We start from the raw sequence: 27,202 nt of genomic DNA, 5'->3' as shown, positions 1-27,202 counted from the left end.
CACCTATTTTAACACACAAATTAATAAGACAGGGCAAAAGAAAAAATTAGAGGGTTGTTTGCAAGACACGACCGATCACGATTACATTAAAAATGAAATAATTCTTAGGTACCCACAACAAATACAAAAATAAAGATGATGATGGATGCACTGAAAGTCACAAATTACAAACTTGATCTACTTTTAGTGTTTACATTTTTGGCGAATGATCAAAATGACAATTAGATTCTTTCAGAATAATTGATTCTACTCTATTTTGATGCCTTCAACATATTTTTACATTTAAAAATTTTTGGAAAATATCCTTTAAATGAAAGTCAATTATGATGATTTCAAAGTTACTTAAAAGATCAATTTTGGATACGAACAACCTCAAGATATAAACCTGGACAAATGAAACGATTTTATATCATAATAATTTTCAAGACAGAGAACGTACAAACTCAATCATTTTATAAACAACGATTAGAGAAGATTTTAAATATTTTGATCGAAAAATGTGGATGTGAAAAATTTGAATAACCGTCAACCAATAAACTCAGTAATAGTTTAATTTTAATGATCCTTCTTTAAAAAGCGTCGATAGTCTTCGGGAAGTGTCTGAAAATAGAATGGCAGCAATACAAGGAAGAAAATATGTGACACAGTCCGCAGAACATATTTTGTTACTTTTGCATATTAAGGAACCAATGGATACGCAACCAAATTCCTTAATTTTGCTCATATTGTAACTTGATTTTATTAATGCATGAACGAACATTATCATTGTTACAAAGCATGTAGTAATAAGACACTTGTTGTTTTGTTGTAAATGATAATTTAACTGAAACTGGCGGAAACCCGAGTTTAGTAAGGTTTTAAATGATACATGTAAAACCATCAATGTAAAATAATACATGCTTGTCCTAAGTTTATCTCTAATACTGTATTTTATTGCATCTGATAATTCTATATATGTGAGTCCGTGCAACTTATTTGTACTAAGTTCCGAATCTTTTGAAGCGTTTTATTCATGGCGGGACAACAGCTTGTTCAAATCGATACTGCATAACGATTTGTATTGCATTATTTTTGCTACACTTAGTCTGGATCCCTTCTATAAAATTCTTCAAAGCAAGATTAGACCAAAATATTATGCTTTATACGACTAAATCAATTTCTAACTATCCAATTAAGTTATTTGTTTATTGTTTGGTCTAATAATAGGGTCTGAGGGATAATGTTGAGAGATAGTTCTTTGTATTTAGCCACATTTAATGAAAAAGAATTATCTATGATTATCATCATAACACAACTTTATACTGAATTTATTTGCGCGCCACCGTGTTGTTCGTATGTAAATGGAGATTTCAGTATGTAAACTACCCATTGACAAATTAAATCATTTTTAAGCTTTTTCGAATCAAGTTAAATGAGGAAAATTTATCAATAAATCACAGAGAAACAAGCGCTTCAAATTAGGTTCGAAAAATCTATCGCCGATAATTCTAAGTTGGACTGCTGGTTACCGGAGAATCAAGATAAGCCATGGGTAAACTAAAGCAGAAATGTACTCGGGCATATAATTATAGATTCCCTTTTGTGCTATAGTACATACTGCGCAAATCGGACGAGAGTTTGATATCATTCACTTAGACTGTCATTGATTCGTGAAAACATAGGTCAACTCAATCCAATTTTTCAATGGTATACAATTGAAATACTTCAAAGACGTTGACTGAGTTCTAAGCGTTCAAAATTATGACAGAAAAACGTTACGCGGTTTTTTTTGCATTTTTTTTAAATCGACACAGTGAAGATTTAGCAAAAGCGACAATCTAACGAGCGAACGCATATACAATCTAGTCATTACCTCACTGGACGAGCTACTTGTTTCATTCACAGTCAAGCATCAACTGAAATCAAGAAATGATTTGCAGCATATATTTATAAATTTCACTTCGAACTACGCAGAATGATGTGGTGTTTTTATGCATGACGCAAAGCCTTCTATGCCGAACAAGAAAATGACGTCAATTTGGTCAGCTGGGATTGGTGGATGAAAACATAGGTCAATTCTAACCATCTTTTCAATAGTATGCTATTAAATACTGAAACGACGTTGCCATACATGTTTAAGTTAAAAGATTCTGAATCGATCGGTTGTTAAATTATATCAATCCATCAACAAATGACTGAGTTATTAACATTCAAAATTATGACACAAAAGGTTACGCGGCTATTTTTGAAACTTTTAATCGACACCCCGTATAATGAAGAGTAAGGCATTTTTAATGCCAATAAAAAATATTTCGCTTGCAGAATAACGATAATTTCAAAGGAAGAAAATATCAAAAAGTTTTGTAATAATTAATTTACTGACATTAAAAGTCAACTGCGTAGGCTAGAATGAATGAATCGTGTTTATACCTTCTCAGTTGGTAACGCGAAAGTGCAACGTCGCTTTCTGCATCATTTTAGAAAACTAAAACTTTGAGTTATTTGTAGTTATATGTAGTTAATTTTATCATGAATTACTGATCATATTTTCGATAGCATGGGAAAATAATTATCCTTTGTACAGGGTAAATTTTGAAAAAAAAACGCTCGTTATATTCGGTATAGCAAATGGTAATAAGATGGAACAGTGTTCGGTGAATATGACGTGATATAAAAATTACTTTGTCGGGACGATCTTCATGCTGCATGGCTTTGAGGCGTTTCTCGACCGTTGAAAAGTCGACTCCAAGTTTTGTGGACGACTTCAGGCAGGACTGAAGAGAAGGGAAGACCACTTTCAGAAGTTTTGTTCAGCGACAGCAGGTACCGTTCACTTCCACTAAAATATGATAACTTGCGTCTCGTTTCTTGTTTGTTTACGATTAATATTTACGACCGACAGAATTTAATGGTCACTATCAGAGAATTAGTCTTGAGACCATGTGGCATTCGATGGCAAACAATTTAACGAAGAATAGAACTAATTCGATGTCGTAAAACTCGACAATTGTAGAAATGTGCCAATGTTCAAATCAGTTTTGCATTGACTGAATGGAAACATAGATTGAAATAGTCAAATGAATGTAAACTCACAGAAGAGATGATTTTTTTGGAATTAGATACCTTCACAGGTAGGTCTCGAACCTGCGTTGTTATGCATTTCGTGTACACGGGTTTTCCATTTCCGACACCCTGAGTTGTGGTGGACACAGTTCTACAACAGCACCGAGTAGGTACAGCGTACAATGGGGTCGAATCGCGGAGAACCGGGGCGTGAAAAAGGAATTTGATTATCTCGTTTCCGTCAACAGATAGGACCATACAATCTTGAACAAACTTGTTGAAGTTACTTAGACCCTACATTTAGAATTGTTTAGCAGGCAATTAGTTGATAGTTGCTCTACCAGGGGTGCTTTGAAAAGATCGTGGAATAATTCATTTAATCGCAATAGATACGATGATTTAAACATGAACTATCACGAAAATTATAGCGTTTGGAACAATGCGAATTTCAAACCAACTTTTTGAAACATGGTTCGAAAACAGCACTCTGCTGAACAATTCTGATTTCAAATTCTATCTGGGATATATTACTAGTTGTCAATCATCTATTAGATCTTAGAACCCTAAAGCAGTTTTCAAGACTCTCAAAGTTTGTCAAACGATGCAAACATTAATTCGAAATCACTCTATCTGATGGAGCTAGTGTGTTTAAATAATTACTCTAAATATCAAAATGAGGCTCTTATTACAAAACAAAGGACTTAGAGAGATTTTGTTTTCTTCTGGTTGTCAAGGCCTATATTATAAGTAACATTTAGTTAAAAGTTCATCCGACAAATGGCGCTAGTGGGCTCACAAGTTTATAATTATTATTATATACTAAAATATTTCTAAAACCTGGTGATATAGAATGGTAGTGTTTTTGGAAAGTAAAAACAGGAAAATCAAGACAATACAAATAGTACAAACAGTAGTTTGAAAACTCTCTCAGTGGATGGCATTAATGAGTAATTCAAATTTTGAAATTCCTGTAACTCAAAATAATTATTTATAATCTTCGAGAAAGTGCTATTAGATGATTGACAACTAGTAATATATCCCAGATAGAATTTGAAATCAGAATTGTTAAGCTAAGTGATAAGTTTTCGAACCATTTTTCAAAAAGTTGGTTGAGGTTAGACAAATTGAATACCTCTGGGGGGCTGGTATGCTATTGGAGTATTAAGATATTTAGCTAACTTATTAATATTTGACAGGATATTTTCAAAATGAGCTCGCTGAGTAAATGTCAGGTCGTTCCAAAATCTAAGATGGCGACTTCTGGTTAGCTGTATTCCTTGAAACCCCCTGCAATTTGCGTATATCTTAACATTTTCATCATTTGCAACTTGGTTTTGTTCTGGAACTCCATTCAAGTATATTGTATACGTTCAGCACATAACATTCACAAAGATGCAGGGTCGAGTAATACCTCCTACTGTTTCAAAACATAGGTCTTGTTAGTTGATGAGCAAAAAATATTACTTAAGCTGTACTCGCTCCAGGCTGCAGTTTTGACAGTACCAGAATTGATGGTAAAATATTACAAAACGTAACTTGCGAGGGTTTTTTAAACCGAAACTAGCCAAAGTGTATCTATAAAATTGTTTTTGTATAAAAAAGCCATTACCTTAACAAAACCTTAAAGAGTTACTAAGAGAACAGGTTATACCAAAATTTGAGTTATTCCTCAATGCAAAAAGTGATAATTCAGTATTTCGTTGTCAGATATTCAAAGCACATGAAACAATTCAACAATAAAATCAGTTACATTACTATTTAAATAGATATATTCATATCGAGGGAATCGGAAACGAAAGAACAATCAATGAGTGACAAAACATCATTACAAGATTAAAGACTTTTATCATTGCAATAAAAAGTTGTTAGAATTTTCATATCAGGATTCCACGTTTTCATGTCATGAGCTAAAATATGACTTGCTAATATGACATGACAAAATTCTTCTCACATTCAATCGATCAAACGGGAAATACATATCTATTGATCAGCAGTCGGAAGAGCCATGTAAACTGGAGGTCAACATCTTTGTCCGTTGGTTGCAACTGCAATAGCGATATACAGTCGGATTGTATACGTGATGCGAGGGCATAATACCCGCGATAATACTGATGTGAGATAGTACGCATTCTATTTAGCGCTCTATGCAGCATATTGTAAACTAATTATGAGTTCATGGAGCTAACGGCACGGAAAGCACATTTATTAGTCGATTTCAGTTATTTTAAAATAATACATAAAATTGGTATATGGAGCAGACAATTACAAAAACTAAGAGGGACCGTACGGGATTAGGTAAGGCTATTTCGAATTAGATGAGTTTATTTGTCTGAGTTAGGCCAGAGTTTAGAGTGATTTACTCCTTAGAAGTGTTGAACTATGCAGGTTTCAACTTGCCCAAAAAGAAAAAATATTATATTTTTCCCGTAGAATTGAATATTTTAAATATAATATTTTGCTATAAACAATCTTCGTACCTTAACATATTTTAATCTAACTTTTTGAAAATGTACACTTTGCCGAAAAATGAGAAATCTCACAAAAAGTGTTGAATAGAATCAGAATCAGTTAAGTTTCATAAACGTTTCATAACCTGCAATTAATAAATGTTCGTGTACCTTCAAGCTCATATTAAAAAAAAGTTGTATGAAAGTTTGCAACTTCCCATTCATCTCAGCTTCACCATTCATCTAATATAACAAAACTATTAGTTAGAATGAGATCTGCTATTTCCATTCGATGCATTGGAAATGAAAACAGGTGTCGAATATTTTCGAGTTCGCCTCAGCCGCCAGAAACGCTCAGTACGGTTCTGTCACTGGGCGATTGAAAGATATTGACAGTTTGAAGTATACTGAAAATCCGTAATTTAGTCATCAGACCATATCGTGATAACTGGACAATCACACAAAGAATTCAAGACCGGTACAAAGTGCAGTGCCATGGGTGACGTCAATGATTCGGTGTGTTATCGCTCAACTCGCTGACAACACAAAAGGGTCGACGTTCAGTAACGAAACGACAGTGTCATTAATAATACATTGATAACAGCCACATGTGTAAACAGCGAGTTTCTTATTTCTTGAATATTTCCAGTATACTAATTGGAACGAATCCACTAGTTAATGAACGGTATTTGATTACATATGTGTCCTCGAATAAATAAACGGCGGGCAATGGTTTTGGTAATATCGGAGCAGTTGAATTAGAACTCAAATCTCTCCTTTCGGTGATGAATCACCTACCTGAGCAAGCATATTTATCGAACGGATTTTGATTGAAAATTTCGACAAATTTGTGATGTTTTGAAATTCGGTTTTGATTGAATATTGTGTTTTATACAGAAACGGAATTGTGGAATATTTGATAAATGTGGGACTAAATGACTGGTCACAAACAAAGTTCAAAATATGTCTTTGTATATTAGCATATATTATACGTAATGGGATACAACTGTTTCATTTCGAGAAATCAAAGTTTCAATTCCAAAACGAGTGCTAAGTGCGAGAATCGCGAAGCTCGCTGGAGCCGTATACCTTAGTGAAAAAGAAAATGAGCCCAAATTATCATTCTAATCGACCGCTAAATACATAAAATAATCGTCTTTCTCGCAGCGAAAAGTGGACGTGGAACTTTTGACAACATCGCGTGAATTTTTTTGATGCATTATTGGGAACTTGTGGCAGCTTAAAAGTACAAAACAAATTCCGGGTGAAATTTTACACTGCTGAAAAGCTGGACAATGTATTTCATATGCTGCTTAGAAGTTCATTTAGTTGAGTCGCGTGAACTTCTGAATTGTGAATGATTTTTTAAGAATGGATTGTTCAGAATGCATTTTGGTTTTAAGGGTACTTAGTTCTCGACAAAATCTGTACACCCTTTTAAACGTATATATTTGGAAATACTCCATCAACGCAAGAAATATTTCGCTGACTGATGAACGTACGAACAAACATTTTTAAGTAAAAATGGTTTTATTGTTTTTCAATGTATTTTCCATGATAATCGATGTATTTTTGCATGCGTTCGAACCAATCAGACAAGCATTTTTGCCACTGTGAAGATGGTACCTCAAAAACATGGCTTTTGGATGCTTCAACAGCATCTTCTGGAGTCGAAAATCGTTGACCACGCAATTATTTCTTGATATGCGGGAGTAAAAAGAAATCATTGAGTGCCAAGTCAGGGCTGTGACCCATCAATTCGACGTTTTGGCCGGTCAAAAAGGCGCTGGTTTGAGCTGATATGTGAGAGCTCGCATTGTCATGATGGAGGATGATTCGTCTTCTCCTGCTCGTTTTGCGAATTTCTCCAAAGACTTCAGGCAAACAAATGGTTGTGTACCATTCAGAATTGACCGTCTTACGTTGCTCCAGCAGCACAGTTGCCACATGACTCGATCTTCCGAGAAAAAAACAGGCGACCATTTGCTTCAAAGTGCTTCGTGCGCGAAAAACTTTCGTTGGATTTGCCTCGTCTTGGAACACCCACACAGTTGATTGCTGTTTTGTTACTGGCTCATACGTATATTCCCATGATTCGTCACCTGTTACGATATTATATACTTCGGGTGATGCACCGCGATCGTTTTTTTTAAACGTTTCCTTGCACCAATCGACACGAGCCTCTTTTTGAGCGATTGGCAAAATCTGCAGGATCCAACGAGAACAAGCCCATTTTACGGCCAATATTAAATACACGCGTGTGGAAGTAATGACCAAGGATGCCTCTATCTCACGGTATGTCACATGACGATCTAGCATTATTAGTTCAATCACAGCATCGATGGTTTCTGGCAAAACAACTAATTTTGGACGAACTTCACGAAATTTGTCAGCGACCGAGCTACGACCACAATTGAATTCACTATACCAGCGATATACAGTGGTTTTTTATGGTTGAGTTTTTTTAATGGTGATACAAAGAACTATGTTTATCGACACACTCTTGTTGAGATAATTCACGTCGAAAGTTGGGAAAATAATCCAATCTCTTGAAATTTCCATTTTTTAGCCAAATTGGTTTTTTGAACTCACTGTAAACACAGACAACAGATATACAGGCTCACATATGAACTGTGTGTAAAATTTGCTCCATCAGCGTGGCGAACACTTGCAGATGTCACCACGATCGACACAAGGTGCCACCACGATTTGGGTGCCGCTTTCACATGAGCCACAATTTTGGGTTCAACATTCACTTCACGCAAGATTTTTGCTTTGCTGTTGGTTAAAATCACAAGTTTGTTTTTGTTTTATTCCGATCGAATTCTCATGTGATTTGTGCGACATAGAATTAAAGTGGTCTTTAACACTTAGGGAAATCGTGTGAGAAATGTTAAAGTTGTTGTAGTTGGAATATTTATATAATAGGCAGGAGGATTTTGTTATCGGAACGTTTTCAAAGATCGCGGCGAATAGTCGGGTAGGTGGCAGTAGTGTTTCCAACGTATAGCAAATTTTAAATCTACACAGGATTTTGAAAAATTTTGTTCGAATCTATATATCTGTTATCTGTGCTATATATCTGTTCATTGTGTAAAATTTTTGGCAATACTACAAGCTTTTAGATCGAAGATCGCGTCGGAAAAATAGCAAGTGCGAAAAGAAATTGTGTGCGATCGCAATTAAAATCCGGCTTTGTCAGTAAGAAAAGTAGTTCGTAGTTTCTTCATGCAAACTAATTAATGGCGTTTTCACTTGAAGCCAAAACTTTATAATGTTTAGATTTGACAGTAGTTGGGGTTGGAACAAGGTTAATTTTGGCTTCAAGTGTAATCGACATAAGTAGCTGTAATTAGTTTTAAGATGTCGAATAATGCACAGTGGTGTATTAATCCCTTTCTCATAGAATTCATGTTTTCATTAATATTACTTAGAGATTCTTCAGAAATTTTCCTTTTGATACTGAATAAAATGTCCCTAGTCCAAACGAGGCTAGCAGATTGAATAAGCTACTTTCGAAATCGAAGGACTTTCATGTCGGTTTCTTAAAAATTTTAGATGATGAGTACTTGTCTGATGAAGGTGATGCACTTGAGTGATGTAACTTCACTATCTTTTTAACACTCACTTTCCAGGATGTATGAACCCCTCACCGATTATTCCTATTCCACTGTTTCTGAAACTTTTTCAAGTAGTTACGATGCTTGGGCTATTGCTCGAAGAATTGTGACGATTGAATCGGTCAAAGGAACAGTTGAGAGTTTTGCTCCGTACAAATCTCATGGAAAGGATTGAGTTTTCCCAGTGTTACTGCAGAAAGGAACATGTTTTGACGAAATTTCTTGCTTTTAGTCTAGCTACAGGATACATTCCTAGATCTATCAGCATATCAGCGTGATAAGTCCACTATAACCCTTTTACAAGATGTTATCTACAACATTGAAAAAGTTTTTTCACAAAAACAATCTTGCTTGGGAGTTGCTAAATATGGAAGGTGCAATCGACTTTTTTGCTCATCGCTATAGCAAACAGAGATTAGAAAGCTGAATGTCTGTGGGTGTCCTCAAGGTAGTGTACTATCCTTACTATTATGGAACCTACCCAAGTAGCAATCCGCAACTAGTTCTGATACGACTAAGTCCAAACTATATTGCAACAAGAGCACGAACATGTTTTTATGTTATACTGGTTAAAACAAGATGACAGCAATTTTTCTTCCCAACATGACTAGTTATGAAATAGTTATTAACCACATCTTTTCGTCATATTGAATTAATTATAAATTATAAGCTATCGTTACTTAATCCAAACATATCTTTAATCAAAACTATGCTTCTGGCTACTAGTTGAATATAAGTTTATTTGATTTCAATCGTAGTAACCCGTAACTAGTTCTGATACCACTTAGCTCAATTATGTTACAACAAGAGCGCGAACATGTTTTTTATGTTATAATGATTAAAACAAGGTGACAGCAGTGTATCTTTATAACATAAACATTGAACTAACTATCATGTGTAAGTTATCGCTACTTAATTCTAACATATCTTTATAATCACAGCTATGCTATGCAGCTACTAGTTAAAACAAGGTTTATTTTTCGTTGCGAAACCTTTATAAATACGTAAAGGAATGTGAAAATCGTTACTGTGAATTGATATAGCAATAACGTAGATATTACAAAATTATAACATTGCAATACAATTTTTGCATTGATTGAGATAGCTATCGGTTGGTTTTCTCAACGTAATGATAACGAAAATGCAACCTAAAAATTTTTTGTAGGCTTCAATTTGGCGAATGGAGTCGCAAGAAGTGCATGAAACATAAATAAAAACAGAATATTACTGTTTTCAAAACTACTTTTGGCCAAAATAATCAATGCCGGAATAGTCATTTTTGTTCTATGCAGTACAACAAACACGAAGAAAACAATATTGGAATTGAACATCGATTGTGATAATACTATAATTCTCATGATATATGAATTTAAAAAAAAGAGAAATCACTCTACTTGAATTAATTTTGAGCAATCTGAACAGGGTTACTTCGTTGTTTATTTTTCATATCTTCATAAACAAATTTTGATTGAAGGCACTTAAAAAAACAGTTAATTAAATTAATCGCTCGACAGTTTTAAAATCGTTGTGAAATCTGAACCTCGTATCAAACTTGTGATTTCAAGTACTTTACTGCCTTTTCATTGTTGATAGAAAAGCATTCTGGAATCATTCAATGTTTATAATGTCGATGGTGACTAAGTTTCAACTAGTTTACTTGAAAACAAGTTATTTTTAAGTTATGGAAAGATAAGTTCTTCTAGTATGGCATTACAACGTAACGACAACTCGTTCGTAGCCGACTTAGCAATTAGTAGAAACTGCGCTTTTTGAGTCACGGAAGTGGTTAGATGTTAGTTGCAATCACTTAAATTTCTGGTTGCAAACTAGTCATAAATAAGCTAGCGTAACAAAAATTGTTACTTTGGCTAGTCACTGATGGTTTGTTAGGGTAACTTAATAACCTCAGATTCCCGACTCACGGTTTTGCCGACGATTATTATATATATCACCGGTATTTTCATTAACACTCTTTTTGATTTAATGCAACACCCTGCGATCTGCGATTATCTATAAATCCGAACAAAACATCAATGGTGAAAGCTAGACGGGATATCAAGTTAAAAACCTATGCAGACGAGCTTTTGGAAAATGATGGAGTCTTAAACCCAGATACATTAATTTGATCAACACAACTATTGTTAGAAAATTTTTAGCATATTCATGTCTTCTATGGCTGAAAGGAGAAGTTCAGTCAAAGCTAATTCATCTCCAAGTGATGGTCCTAATGGCGATGACAGGAGCATTCACCACAACTCTTACTGCTGCTCTAGAGGCGCTACTGTGTATTAAACCACTACATGTGCTCCTAAAACAAGAAGCATTCTTGTGAATACCGTCTTAAGTCGTCCCAGGCCTTTGGAACAGTAACCGTATATGCTATGCTACTAGCCACACTCGCTTGTGGTCTCAAATGGTTACTTGGGATAAGTAGTAGTTACCCAATTCTCACATGCAGTTTTCCTTCCACAACATTTAATGTGAGATATCCTCTTCGTGAGGAATGGTTGTCTGGTTATTTTGAACGACAACTTGATGAACACATAGTTTGTTATACAGACGATGGCCGTGGTGGTGCTGGTGTCTACTGTCGTGAAATGATCCTAGAGCAGTCACATTCACTTGTTAGATACTGTACTGTGCTCCAAGCACAGATCTTCGCGATTAGTGTGGGTATAATTGGTACTTCAGCAGAGAATCTGTGGTAGACGTATTTATTTTTGTTCCGACTGTCAGGCAACTTTGAAGGAACTCAGTTCGAATGATTCACGGTCGAATCTAGTGAACGCATGTCGAACTCAAATTGAAGACCTCATTATTTCAAATGCTGTTTACTTCTTATGGGTACCCGGTCATTCTGGTATTACTGAAAATGAATGGGCTGATGAGTTGGCTAGAGCTGGTGCAACGAATGATTTCGTTGGTCCTGAACCAGCTTTACCACTTTCAACTAGTGGGATAAAGTACAAGAATCCTTCTTATACTGCATCCAAACATGCCAGCTCCTGCCGCAGCTTTCAAACTTGCACTCAGACAAAAGTATTTTTACTAGATTTGAATATGAAAAAGTCAAAATGTCCAATTGTCGCTGTTGTAAAATCTCTAAATACCTTCGAAGACTGGAGGTTTATTAAATGTGCATTCTGGCACCGGCACATTGTTTAGCTTCATTTCGGGGATGCAGAACGATTTGCTTCTTCTCGTTTTGTGCGGTTTTCTCACCTCACCCACTGCACAATTCCTTTCTTCCGTGTTCCTTTTTCCTTCCCTTTCTGTAGGAAAATGATGAGAAGCAACAGCAAGGCACAACTCTCCAAATAAATAGGGGAACGTGCCCCTAGAGCTAATTAGTTCTAATTCCTGATTCCAGTTAACTGACGTGTATCTGTCACATGACAGCGCTTTTACAAGGTTAATCCATTGCTTTGAAAATAGAAATGACAGTTGAGAAAAAACAACAATCGATTTGTTTTATCAAATTTTAACCAATTAAATTCAGAAAAACAATTAATATTTTAGTTGTATTGCGATCGCGGATGGTTCCATGTAACGGTTTTAGTATATGAGATGAATGAGGATACCATTTCCCTAGTAGGTTTCATCAACACAAATTTACGTTTCGTCTTAGACTCATCAGTGCGTAGCAGATTATATTGAACTACTACCTTGAATTTATGTAAAGATGGCTATGTGCGCCTAGCATACATTAGGGGGTAAACACATTTTGCCTCTTAAACTTACCATTTTCATCAAGCTTCGATAAGAAGTATTAAATTACCAGAAATCCCTGACAATCCGAGGCAGTTTTGATTAATAACAAATTTGAAACGTGCAAAAGTTATTAGTTATTCCTCTATCCAATAAACCAAACATTACGGTAACTCATCTCATTCTCTTCTCCGCGATCTGACAGTCGAGAGACTTTCAAGCGAACATAAGATAAAAACAGAATCAAAACTGGTTTCTAATCTAGCGGTAGAGCGACGTTAGACATGTCAATTGCATGAATCTCCTTCTAAGGTTGCCAGTGAAAATCAGGGACTTTTCGCAATTGCCTGTCTTTGGATAGTAATAAACTTAAACTACCATGTAAGAAATAAAAGTGCTGCAGTTTCGAGCTCGCAACCAGCATAGAAGTTATTAGAATTGCAGGGAAAAGCTGGCTCGTGGGTTGAAGCAATAACGCATTAGTTTGTGCAAGGGGGGAGCGGGAGGAGAAAAAGTTGACTTTTGAAGGCCGTCTAGTTCATGTGCGATGGTTATTGTATACAATTCTGATCTATCGATACGGCATACGACGATCAGGTTGCACACATGGACTGGATAGCGAGCCAGTAACGACATGGACAGGTTACTAACCATGGACACGACAAGAGTACATTTAACCCAGATATAGCCATTCAGCTTCCATTGCTGAATGGCTATATCGTGACCGGTAGTGGTGCCGCACCATTGGAAGTAAAATTAATGGGAAGGTGTGTCCCAACTGTTAGCATTAGGAAATCTTCACACATGACTGATCGTTTTGTTTTTTCCCGAAAACAAGAATCTAAGAAAAAATACTAACGCGATTCTTATTTACACAATGGAATTCCTTCCTAATGTGGGTATGGCGTGTAGTTCAAACATTATGCAGTCAATGTGAAAATTATTTCTAGTTACTAGAACTCAGCTCCGTGATTAAATTAACAATTTTTGCATCCATTCGCGGAGGAAGAGTGAATCAGATGAATCGAGTTATCGTCATGCCGGTTTATCACACCTTGCAATCTGGATAAGTGCACTGCTATATGTTATCTGATGCGATTTTTTCTAGCTTTAGCTTATTCAACTAAGTGATATTAGACAGACACACCTTTACAATTGCTAAATGTAAAGCTGTTGTAGATGAACACGTGAGGTTAAGTACTTTGATCCAGTCGAGTGAGAAAGGGTGATGTGTCTGGTTCATATTTACGTTTTGTGTTTCTCATATAGGAAACCTAAGCAATCACTTGAAAATTTGACCAATAAAATTTGTTACGTACATACCAATCGATTCAGTTCGTTGATTTGATCTATATCTGTATGTGTGCGTGTGTAAAAGTCAAACAATCTCACTCGCATTTCGCAGAGATGACTGGACTAATCAAATCAATTATCAACTGTCAGAGCCGTCGAACACTCTATTGATTAGAGAACGTGCGATGAAAAACCTGTATTTTGGCTTGAAAACTGAAAGAACGTTCTGCACTAGCTACAACAACAGGTTTCCTCGGATGGAACTTAGACTTCTTTCAAAATTTGTGGCCATGGGAATATCATCGAATTAAGAGATTTATAAATACTTTAACTGAACAATAGAATTCACATACCAAACGTGTTCTTATTTTAAATGTTATCGAGTTTTGCTACTCGATTAAAAGTCCGGGACCGATGAAATTCAATCTCCCACCGCCCCACTACCAGCCCACTCTGTGGCCCTGTTCACTGGTCGAAATAACTAACGTGTATTTCCTTGAGTGAATGTTCAAAGCGATTTAATTGTTTCAACTATTTACTTAATTAACTAAATTCAAGCGCTAACCGTGACCAGTGCAGTAAAACTTCATTCATTTCAATTGAAACTGAATGTGGAACACATTGACGATCTCTCTAATGCAGTAAACTTCACTCTCTGACACACACAATGTTTGCTGACGGCTCGAACGGGCAGCATTCACTTCATCACTCGTTTCTCTTCAATCGAGGATCAGTTTAATCACCGTCAGTTGATCTCTTGAAGTAACAAAATATCTCTTTCAATAGTGTGAAAGCGGCCTTCAAATGAGGTTCATGTAAACATTCGAATTGGTTCAAGATAATAGATGAAAGACAACCCAGATAGCTGAAATATCAATCACAGAATACACATAAATTGATTGTTTCCTCCTTCAGTTTTAATTTTTAATACTATACTCCATTTATAATTCTATTCGTTCGAACTTGCTTACTACCAAGAGCGAAGGCAATGAAGCAGCTAGACTACTTGGCAAGCTGAAGCAAGCAAAATTTCAAATGACTAGGTACGATTATTTAACTGACGATGAATTCCGGGAGCTTCACTTGAAAATGGCAGCAAAAGTCAAATGAATTAGTAGGGATATATATTATTCGATAGAAAATGAAATTTTACTGCACTGACCGTGACTTATGCACAAATTGGAATAAATAATGAATCACTGAATTTACTCCGTGCTTGAAATACGCTGGGTGAAGAAGTCTGAAAACTATTTACAATTGTCTATGAAAACACAGATTTTGAAATTTTAAAAATCCTGGAACTGAATTAGTTCTGATAATGTTGATAAATCAATTGTTTCAATTTGCTGATGAGTTAACTGCCGTTGTCAACAAAATTCATCATATTATCATTTCACTTCAACATGTTCAATCGATTCGAATGTCATATTGTTTCAGTTTTAAATTGTGCTAAAACTAAGTAGATTTTGAACTTTTTGAAAAATACTCAGTACAATTGAAACTTCCTTAATTAACCTACCAAAAATTAACATTTAAATGCTTTTCAAAATATCAGGCTCAACATGTTGTTCGTGTAACCAAAAATATTTTAGTTAGCCTTGGTATTACTCTTGTGGAATTTAGCAGACTTCGTAGCCGATTCATCGCGAACAGAGCCATTGTATGGTTAGCACTACGATCCTACTGACACTAAGAATTCTACCAGGTCGGGACACGAACATACGAAAACTGGCTTGTAAGACCAGTACCGTATGTATTAAACTGCCAACCCGGGACAGTTTTGTAGTTTACTGTCTTTATTATGGAATAATTCGAGATAAACATTTCAAAAGGGTTTGCCTGACAATAAAAGTAAATAATTGTAATTGTAATTTTTACTTTTTGAAGATCTATAAAATGGAACAATACCTTATGATAAAAAAAAAACCGGAATTTTCATTTGAAAATTCCCGCGCTTGTCCAATCGGTAAACTTTTATTCTCTCGACGTTGGCAACACTTTTATACACATTCTGTCAAATTTTGACGCATATCGTACGATTAGTTTTTGTTTGGCGTCTATACAAAAAAGTTGAAAAATTTTCGTATGGCGATTTTTATAATGGATGAAAATTCAGAACAACGTGCGTGCATCAAATTTTGTGTTGCAAATGGATTTAAATGTTGCGAAACGTTGAAAATGTTAGAAAAGGCCTTTGGTGAATCGTGTCTAGGAAAAACATAGGCATACGAGTGGTATAAACGCTTCAAAGGTGGTCGTACAAGCTTGGATCATGATGAGATCCCTAGCCGCCCAACAACACCTGTTACTGAAGAAAACATTGAATCGGCGAAGCAAATCGTGTTGCAAAATCGTTCTGTACTGATTAGAGAGATTGCTGTGTTGTTGGGCATCTCTTATGGATCAGCCGAACACATTTTAACTGATGTTTTGGGTTTGAAACGCATCGCTTCTCGGTTGATGCCAAAAGAGCTGAATTTCATTCAAAAACAGCGTTGGATGTGTCGCAGTTTTTGGCCAAAAACTCAACCAATATCATCAACCAAGCACCGTACTCTCCAGATATGGCCCCGTGTGACTTTTTCCTCTTCCCCAGACTCAAATTGCCATTGCGGGGAACGCGTTTTGAGACCATAAAAGAGAATTCGCTGCGTGAACTGAAGGCCATACCTTCGGCGGCCTATAAAACTTGTATGGAAAATTGGATCAAGCGTTGGCATGCATGTATTGCCGCAGGATAAGAGTACTTTGAAGGCGATAATAAAGAAATTTATTAAAAATTGAAATTTTGCGTTTTTCAATAAAATTCCGGTTCTTTTTTGATCATAATGTATGACAATATCAATGTTTCATTGGGCCGTGATGATATTCAATGGAATAATAAATATTATATGTCATAATTTTATTCTTAACGTTATGAATGTGTCGCTTGAGCCAATTTGTTCTGATAGTTCTCAATCGTAAAGAATTGTGAAAAAGATTTTGGAGTATGGCGATTTTGCTTATTCCGCCTTGCTTTGATTTTCCTTTTCCTTTTCTATCCAGCATGAAGCTTAACCTGACTTGAAGAACATAGATGCGAAGTTCATCTTCAAATTGTAAGTTAGTTATGACAGTTTACATGTAGCTGTCAACAATCAATTCAATCACTTTTTCACTGCACTAAATTGATTGACAATGAATATTTAGTTTAACATACTGTTTGAAATTTTCGAAAACGAATTTTTCTGTGCATCAGACTTGGAATCCATACATTTGCTACTTCTAAAAATGTTAAAATAAGTGCACCAACTTTTCTCGAATGTAGTTGAACCAATTTACACAAACCTAAATTGAAATAGATGGCATTATGGTCCCATATAAAATTTTTGAACTTTGGATCCGATATTCGGATCCGGAGTTAAGGGGCAAAATGACAAAACATGAAAATATGTGTTCTAACTTTTCTCAGAGATGGCGTGATCGTTTTTTACAAATCAAAGGAATGATCTTATAGTCCTTCGCCAAAAACTTCTAAATTTCATCAGGATCCGACTTCCTGTTTCGGAATTATTGGGTGAATAGTGTAAACATTCCAATTTAAAATTACTTATTCACTTTTCTTAGTGTTGGTTTGACCAATTTTCGCAAACTTAGGTTCGAATGAAAAGTCTTGTGATTCCATAAGAATTCCTGAATTTCATCCGGATTCGACTTCCGATTCCGGAATTATAGCGTAAAGTTTGTTAAAAATTTTATATCATCACTTAAAAGGGCGAAACAAAAAACGTAAAACAATTTCTAAGCCGGCCTCAAAACTACTCCAATCCGTAGTCATTATCAGTAGACGGCCAAACAAAGCTATTCCTTACTCTTTCAAGAATCAAAGAAAATATTTTGAAGACAGTATTACATTAGGTGGATTACAAAAGGGGGTAAAACATCATTCGAGAATGTAATTCCTTAGGAATGGTGGAATAGACTCCAAACAGAATTGATCAGAAATATTCTTGACCCAGTTTTTCTAACAGCTGTATAAATTAAAAAAAAAGGAAATGGAAGGTTTTTTTTTCAATGTAAGGTAAGGTGGTCCGAAACTGACCCTGCAAGGAAATCAATTTTGAAATGTTTTACAGGGTCCGGCACTCGAAGTGTAACCAGACCTTCGAGCCTGGCGTCAAGGTAAATGCGACATATTATCGAGAAAGTATTCTGGAGGTTGCTTTGAAACCGTGGGCAGACAAACATTTCGGTGGCAGACCATGGACGTTTCAGCAGGACTCGGCACCGTCTCACAAAGCTCGAGTGAACCAAGAATGGCTGAAAAACAACGTTCCGAACTTCATCACGTCCACACAATGGCTCTCGAATTTACCAGATGCGAATCCAATGGATTATTCTCTTTGGGCCATTTTGGAGAGCAAAGTCCGAACTAAAAGATACACCAGTCTCGAGGCGAGTGGGCCAAAATACCTGCAAGTCACATTCGGGCAGCTTGCGATTCGTTTTTTTTGACATAGTCAAGGCAAAAGGTGGTCATATCGAGCAAAAGTGAATTGATTCTGAATTTTGTATTATTTTTACACATTTTGTACTTTGAATTAAGTAAAAGTAATTTTCCAAACTGAATTTATGGCCTTTTCAATTGGTTACACTTCGAGTGCCGGACCCTGTATTTTTTTTTAAATATATGTGAGATACTAATAAATAATTTACATTCGGATTGTAATTGTTGAATGTATTGTGGTAGTGTGCAATGTTGATCACATTGAAAAGGAATGGTGCCATTCCGACCCCTTATTTTAAATTGATGTTTTGGGAGTCGAACACACAATTATCACTCATTATTAAAGGTATGAAATTGGATTCCTAAAAGTTTGATACTGGATCACCCTTTGGGAGTCGGCTTCGGACTACCACTTTTATTCTCTAAAAATGACTTCCAGTTATCTTAGATCGATACAACTTACATAAATGCATGACTACAGTCGAAGCTATTACGAATCGTAAAAAACCTGCAATCAGATTTTTTTGTAATGATAAGACGCACTGTTTACGTGATTTTCCTTACCCTCCAAAATAAATGACAATGCTCGAAAAACATAAGTTTTAATACTAAATTGTCGATAATAAAGCCAAAGCTATCAAAAGGTACCACTGATATGAAGGCTGAGAAACATTTGTAGGTCGTGATGGGGCCACCGGTAGGAAAAAAGAACCACCCTACCCTAATGTATTAGAACAGTGGAATAGTCGCTTTTAACACAGTGCAAAAATATATTCGTTACCGTTCAAACTTCACAAGTCGCAATTCCATTTAGTCTTTTGCTTTGTCAAAATAGGTGATCCGATAACACTCCGAGAGTCACGTCGCTGAGCGCATGAATGATTATTATTAGTTGTAAGAATTGAAACTGCTATTGAATATTTGCCCTCAAGCTGATCAGAAAATGTTGTGTGGTTGTGTCATATAATGTCATTTGATTTTCTCAGAGATGGCTGCACTGATTTTCACAAACTTAGGCTCAAATGAAAGGTCTTATGGTCTGATGAATTCCATTTCTAACCGTCACTTACAACAAAAATGCAAAAAAATCTTCTAAATTTGGCTTATAACTGTTTAAAATGGAAAACGTTATGTTAGTGTTTTCCCAATCAAACTTTCTAGTTTTTATTAAAGTTTCAAATAATTTTTTTTTGAAATATCCTCTAGTGATATTTATGATATTATGAGTTATATGAGAAATACTTAAAACAGATTTTTTTTCTCTAACAGCACTATGTCCAATCCGACCAACATATATCGGAACAGTTTCGGAGTTTCTTTATCAGATCGCGTCCCGGGTTGGCGGTTCAATGCATAGGGCACAGGTCTTACAAACCAGTTGTCGTATGTTCGAGTCCCGTCCTGGAAGAATTCGTAGTGTCAGTAGAATCGGAGCATCAGCCATGCAATGATTCTGTACACTCGGAATCGGCTGCGAAGTCTGTTGAAACTAAGCACGTACCCAGTAAGGGGACCCGAGGGGCCCTGGCCCCTCTCGAAATCAGAAACAGAAACAAACAAAAAATGTTTGATACGAAGCGAACAGTATCTAAATAAAGTGGAGACCTAAATCCGGGGTAAAATATACGACAATAATAAAATGATACTAAATTGTACTGGATGACCGAAAAGAGAAAGTGCCCGAGTATACCATAGTTGGGCATAATTCTGCAGATGAGAAAATTATTCTAGCGCTGGATCCCGCACATACTTTTTTTGGCTAAGAAGACAAAAGTGCACTTCAAGTACATGTTTGGCTGGATCCATTATTATACGCCAGAGAACAAAATGATTACCCGACAAAGGTCTGAAGTCGTGTTTCGAAGCGGTACGAGTGCCTGGAAGGAAGGCTCAATTGGTCGGAAAAATTTTAATACCGGTTTTCTGGGTTTGTCATAGAAAACTTTTGTAGGACTACCTCAATGCAAGTATTACCGTGCCCTTATTGTGCGATTAAAGACTGAAATCGCTATGAAGGGACAATACATGAAACACATGAGCATCGCTTCCATAGCTAAAATCAATGGTTAAGGGTTCCAATTGTTAATTTTTGTGCTCTAGAAATGGACATTTAGAAGGTCTTAGATATGTGCGACTGAAATGGCATGACAGTAAACTTTAAGAAATGTAACACAATAATCTTCTCTCGGTAACAGTTCCAAATTTAATTTAAATACTTAATAATGAAAGTTCCAGTTTCTGTTGAAATTACCGGTAAAAGGCGCACCGAAAATTAACTTAACATAATTTTTATTTGAGGGCCCCTCCCGAAACGAAATCCTGGGTACGAGCCTGGTTGAGACAGAGGTCAAATTCCACTACAGGAATGTAATAGCAAGGCTTGGTTCTGATCAGACGAATCAACCATTTTCCAAGGACTACTGCCAATAAATTTCCTTGATTGCTATGTAACTTTCACACTTCAAACCTCAGGTACAGATGACCTGCCATACGATTTAGTTCTTTGCTTTCTTTGATTGTTTGATGCGTTTCTCGACTACCATTCCTGTTCCAGTTGTAGTATAATATTTCGATAATCCGATACACGATTGTACACGAAATTCCCAGCTTGCTTGCGACATTTCAGATATAAATGTTTGTGTTATTCTTGAAACGACTGACAACACTTTTTCGACGTTTTTGCTGCCTTCCCTCGGCACAGTCTTCTTGGCTGACGACACGAGTTTTTTTAACTCATTTATTACGTTAAGGGGCGGGTAGGGTGTAACATTTTTAAAAAATCATTTATTGTTTGTTTTGTATCTTTACTTATCTTATACTGCGAAGAAGTAAGAACTCGGCGCATAGGCCGAAGGCTTCTGCTTTGATTGACTTAAAACATGATAAAACATTCTTAAAATGTTTCATTATAATAAGTTATAAAAGAAAAAATATGATTTTTTGAAAATGTTAGATTCTTCGGGCTCCCTGGAGTAATAAATTGTTTCCATTGATTTTTTAGACAAAAAAACTTTGAACGCGTTTTTCTCGAAAGCAGATTTTAAAAGTCCGTGTCCATCGTCATTCAAAAACTACTGCACCAATGTTTTTCAAATTTTGCAAACACTTCCTACGTATAAAAAATCAGACCCCAACGTTCTCCTTTTCGTTGTTTGTTGCTTTTTACAGTTGCAAAATGGCGGATTTTTTCGTGAAAAATCGTAGTTTTCATTTTGAGCAACCACCAAAAATTCAAAAAATAAAAAATACTCAAACATAAATATAATATCTGTCATTGGAACGTCAAATAAAGCATTATTACGTTAAATGAATATTTATCATTCTATAAGAGTAACGAAATTGGAGATACCAAAATGTATGTAGAATAATATCACAGAAAAAATCTCCTAAAGCGGTAAAATCTACTTTTCATGACGGTATTCTACCGACAGAGAACAATTAAAATGATTAATTATCTGAGTTGTTGTCCTCGTTCATTTCGTCCAGTTCTCCACGTAAATAATGCATAGCATTCTTCGACACACTGCGGTAAAATAAATTTCACATGCGTTCAGTGTGCTGCGACACAAGAGAATCAATTTTGGTTTGTTCGTACATCACAGTGAGAGAGTGCTACACCTGGTCATAGTTGCCATAACGCAACACTGTATACAGAAACACATTGGCAGGGTTCACCCGACCCTACACTCCCCGTCTAAACACACTACCACCGCGGTGAAACGGTGTTTGTACAATCCGTCGTCGCGGAGGTACCGAGGTACAGGCAGCTGCAGTGAGCGTATGTTTTTATATATTTTTAGTCATCGTTCGACTTGAAAACATTATATCGTACAGCACGCATTCAGTCGTTCTCTGGACAGCAGTGTCTACAGGCTGTTCCATCCAACGTTGATTCTGCGCTGCGGGGTTTCAGCTGAACAAGGGAGGAAAAATCAGACAGAAGGTCGTGCGCCTGTAGATTTGGATGAGTCAAGTACCTGTTCTCATGGATTATCCCTTCAACAAATAGCACTAAGAACATCGTTATCATTTCTCGTTAGTGTTGTTCGTGTGATTCTTGAGCACGTAGAACGCAAAGTAAACATCAATGTCAGCGTAATGTATGATAGTAATGACCATTGTCGTTGTATTGAAACGATATGCAGAAAGTTGTGAAGTAAACGAATGAAAGTGTAGATAATCGAAAACGAAATTGTTACGTTCATACAGTACAATATAAAGATAATAATTTCTGGTGAAAAAAGTAGATTAAAAGGCAAAACCATGTCGGAAGTGAACGAAGGCAGTTGTAGTGTTACTAATAATTTACTCGATGACAATAGGAAAAATGGCGCCGTTCGAGTGCAGATTGTGCCGTCGCAACCAAAAACACTATCCCATCTGCCGACGCGACCCGCTGTGGATCTGGCCTTTCACAATCTTACATACCGGGTCAAGGAAGGAAGACGCAACAGTAAGTATTTAACATCATTGATAATTTTGACCTGGTTCTAACGCTTGCAAGCGCAAGAAGCTTTCACTTCCTCTGAGCAATAGGCGTGTTGCGCCAGTTTGAATGATTCAAATGTGCGCCTGGAAGCATTTTTCTGTTTTAATCCTTATTTTCAAAGTTCGGAAAAATTTATTAATTTTCTGCCGATTAGCATATCGCGCACTGATAATATACATGCAAACCATACTTATAGCTGATAAAACCGACAGTTGATAGATAGATAAACAAATCCTAAAATAATCAAAAAAGTAGGATCCTATAACCTTGAAACTGATCGACGGTGCTGATAATGTATCCGAAGCAAACAATAGTATTGAACATGCCCCTAATCTGAGATTGATTATTTTCGTTGCTTTTCAATAATCTGCAGCAAGTACGGAACATATGCCCAAGTATATTTGCATTGTGTTCATATGTCATGACTCTATCATAAAATAGACTGTTTCTAAGACGGAAAAATATAGAACAAAGATATCTATTTGTACCAAACAGTTTTGATAGTGTTTTACGAACCAAAATTTATAAAGCGACATCTGGTTTCAGAATTACTCTTTTACACAAGGTAATATGCGCCAATCCATGTGAAAATGCGCACTCAATTTTCTCGGAAAGTGCTCAACCGGTTTTCACAAACTAAATAAAGGGTCTTCTTTTAAAACGACCCGAGAAGTCGATCCGGATCCGAGATTCGGCTCCCTTATTACAGCGCAATAAGTGGAAATTTGTCTAAAACATCTTGGAAATTCATCTACCTTACAGATATTGTTAGTTTGTGAATATATAAACGATTTCTCAGCAACGGTTTAACTGATTTTCACTACTCATGATTCAAATTAAAATTATCATTATCTTAAAAGATACTATGCAATTTCATCCAGATCCGACTTCCGGTTCCGAAATTATATAGCGATGAGTGTCAAAACCGTCATACAAAATGTCCATGCAAAACCGGTACGCATCGGTACGTGCTTGTACGGAAGAAGAAAACACCACCACCTTTGCAAACGAAGCACTCAGCGTGCTTTATTTAATTTCGTATAGCGTGCAGGGTTGCCCGATTTAAATGTACATTTTTCAGTAGAAAAATCTGTAAATCTGCATCTGGGGGTCGAAATTTTGTATTGAAATTCTGTATATGAAAATTATAAGAAATTAAAACGCAACGGAATTTGATTAGAGGTAGCGTTTATTGTAATGTAATTGGCCATCATTTCTTTTTACTATCTTACATTATGACCAAAGCCAACGACTTTCACCTTTGCTTTCTAAAATTTCAGAGACTCGGGTGATTCGCATCGCTGACATGCCTAAGTTCGACTCCTCTTGTAGAAGATAATAATTTAGATGCGAGAAGCCTTCTGCTTACTTAAATAACCCTTGTCACGACTCACTTTTCCACACTTTATCTTCACATCCTTGCTCTTCCTTGAGTACTATGGCTCTATAATTTTCATGTTCTTTTTCCTCTCATAATCTTCAGTTAGTTGGATATTAAAAAACTCGAAAAATTCAATAGTAATAGATAACTTTTATTCATGACTCTAAAAGAACTAGTTCTTTTGAACCGTTCATGAACAGATAGCAAATCTATAGTTTCGATTGAAAATAGCTCAGAGAAGTTCTGTGCATTCTCGGTATTGCTGAAAGTCAACTTTAACTTATGAGCACGGGTCTTGGTAACAGTTTGCTGTCGTTCGTATAAATATAATCCAGTTTTTGCTTTTTTTTTTGTTTTCGCAAAATTTGTGGAAGAATATCTTTTTGGTATTATCACGAGTTTATTTTCTTCGACTTTTCACTCCGTTTTCCGTGCTTGCATTTTTGTTCGGGTTTTTAATTTTTGTTCGGATGTATTGTTGACACTCTTGTTCATCGATACACAGTTTCGTCAAATGAGCTTTAACTATATAATAGTATTTTGAACCAAAATGTCCTGTACAACACTGATATCTGTAGAACTGCGCGGGAGCTAAATCATATTTGAATCAAGCTCGAAATATAAAAAAAATGGAATTTACACGACATGTAAAGCGATAATGGAATCAAATAGACATGAGTTGAATCGAAAAATCTCTGTCCCTGGTTGGCGGTTCAATGCATAGGACGCTGGTCTTACAAGCCAGTTGTCGTATGTTCGAACCCTGACCTGGAAGGATTCTTAGTGTCAGTAGGATCCATAGTACAGAATCATTGCATGGCTAGCAATGATTCTGTACACTAAGAATCGGCTGCGAAGTCTGTTGAAACAGAAAGGCCAAATTCCACAAAAGGAATGTAATGCCAAGACTTTGCTTTGAATCGAAAATTTGATTGAAAACCATGTAAAACTAAACTGCATTGATCTTTCAAAAAATAAGACTGTATTTTTAAATTTACTTTTACTTTTGCTTATTTTAAATGGTTCATATTTTGAAATGTTGAAATGAACCATTCAAGCGGTCAAGAATGAAACTATCATCATTTTTCGGTAGTTTACTTGAAAATCACTTACTTTCAATTTTATTATGGTTTATTATTATGGTATTATGGTTTCTAGGAACCGTTGAGTTTTCCTTGCTTTTGCTGTCATGATTGAGCTTATTCAATGTTGAATGATTGTTTTGGATTATTGGAACTTGTACTGTTACCAAAAGTTCATTTTTCTACTCGTTTCGATGGCTCAGCTGCTTTTCTCTGGATTTATCAGAAGCACAGAAGCACGGTGACTGTAGCAATCATCCTAATTTGATGTACTACGTTCTCACATGAGAAACCGAGAAGGACCAAAATGTAGCACTGATACACTTTATAACTTATTGTTAAAAAGAAAGAACTCTAATCGTTGAACAGTTTAAAAATAGGCTGGGGCCTATCTATTATCTTTCTTCGGACAGAATCAGCAAAAAAAATGTAGCCAAGAGTAGATGCACTGAGTTCTTGCTTCCATGTCGTAAAAGGCCACAAATGCACCTGTTTCTCTTTCCCTAATTTCAGTAACCATTTGTTTTTTAATGTTTCACATCTGGTTACTCTATTTTGCTAAACTATCTTTTTGTTTAACAAACATCATTATTTTAAATACTTTTTTTGTAAAAATTTTTTTCCTATATTTCTCCGGAATAAGTAGATCACATTATCTATCAAGATAAATCCTGATCATTTTCCTTGCCCACTAACACCAATCCTCTCCCGTGACACTTGTGGTGATGCAGAGAATTCCTCGGTCACAAGTAGCAACAATGTTAGATAAACTTATTAAAATTGCTAAAATTTAATAGCTTCAACTAAAATTCTACGAAATGGCTTCCGTGTCTGTTTCTTTGTATCCAGTCGTAGCTGTTAAATATTCGTCAGTAGATTTTCTTTAGAATGAGGCGTTATGCTACAATGAGTAATTCACGCGTGCGCCACCGTTTTAAGAATCCTTCAACCCTAAGTCAGCCAACAGACCAGTGAGCGAGCGAAGCTGACTAGGTTTCTCTTTTTTTCTGCTACTCTTTTCGCTTGAGCGAGTCGACAATAACAATTCAAATCGGACTTTAATTTCTTTGTGCTTTTGCTTCCACCTTCACTAACGCGGTCGTGCTTCTTTGTGGGTAATGAATAAATAAATAAATGAACAAATACTAGCTTTGATGTTTCTGACTCAGTCCAGTCATCGGACATTGGAATCTTCTCATTATACAAAATGTATATGTACGTACTGTGTTGCCATGTGCCAGAATTCCCACAACTTCGAGCGACGATCGATAATCGACATAGACATTCAATGTTAGCATCAAGTGTCCGCCGGTGGGGAGAGAATATTTAATCAACTGATAAGGGTAATGCGTTTATCGTCATGAAGCCTTTGTTTCAAGTTTCAGTTTGAACGCACGAATCAGACGAGATAACCAACACCATTTGACAAACACTACATCAGCAGCGGTAGCCCCGGATCAAAAGTCAACTAAATACCGTCAACTAACTGAATGCGATCGAGTGTTTCGATTGGTAGCCATGTTGTATTGATTATTACAATGTGACGTCCGGGTTAACTTGATTGATTGAGGTCCGGTAGATTTTCGTTAAGCTACCGGAATTTCAGAGGTAGACTATCAATTATTTCTGGAGATTTATTGGCATCATTTCGTCA

The 27,202-nt window shown here is 36.1% G+C and overlaps 1 protein-coding gene across 2 annotated transcripts in view; it reads left to right on the top strand.

The window, feature by feature from the left end:
* LOC131433154 (ATP-binding cassette sub-family G member 4) overlaps positions 1-27,202 on the top strand; it is a 90,639-nt gene that overhangs the window by 945 nt on the left and 62,492 nt on the right. The window contains exon 2 of one of the 2 annotated variants that reach the window (XM_058599991.1): positions 22,919-23,049. In XM_058599991.1, the coding sequence (XP_058455974.1) occupies positions 22,919-23,049 (131 nt within the window). Of the gene's footprint in view, positions 1-22,427; positions 23,050-27,202 lie in introns of those variants that run through there. The other variant, XM_058599990.1, reaches the window with a different exon arrangement.

This window comes from Malaya genurostris, chromosome 2 (genome assembly GCF_030247185.1).
Source record: "Malaya genurostris strain Urasoe2022 chromosome 2, Malgen_1.1, whole genome shotgun sequence".
NCBI classification, from domain to species: Eukaryota; Metazoa; Arthropoda; class Insecta; order Diptera; family Culicidae; genus Malaya; species Malaya genurostris.
The sequence above is the reverse complement of the archived record's forward strand: the minus strand, read 5'-3'. Positions and strand labels throughout refer to the sequence as shown.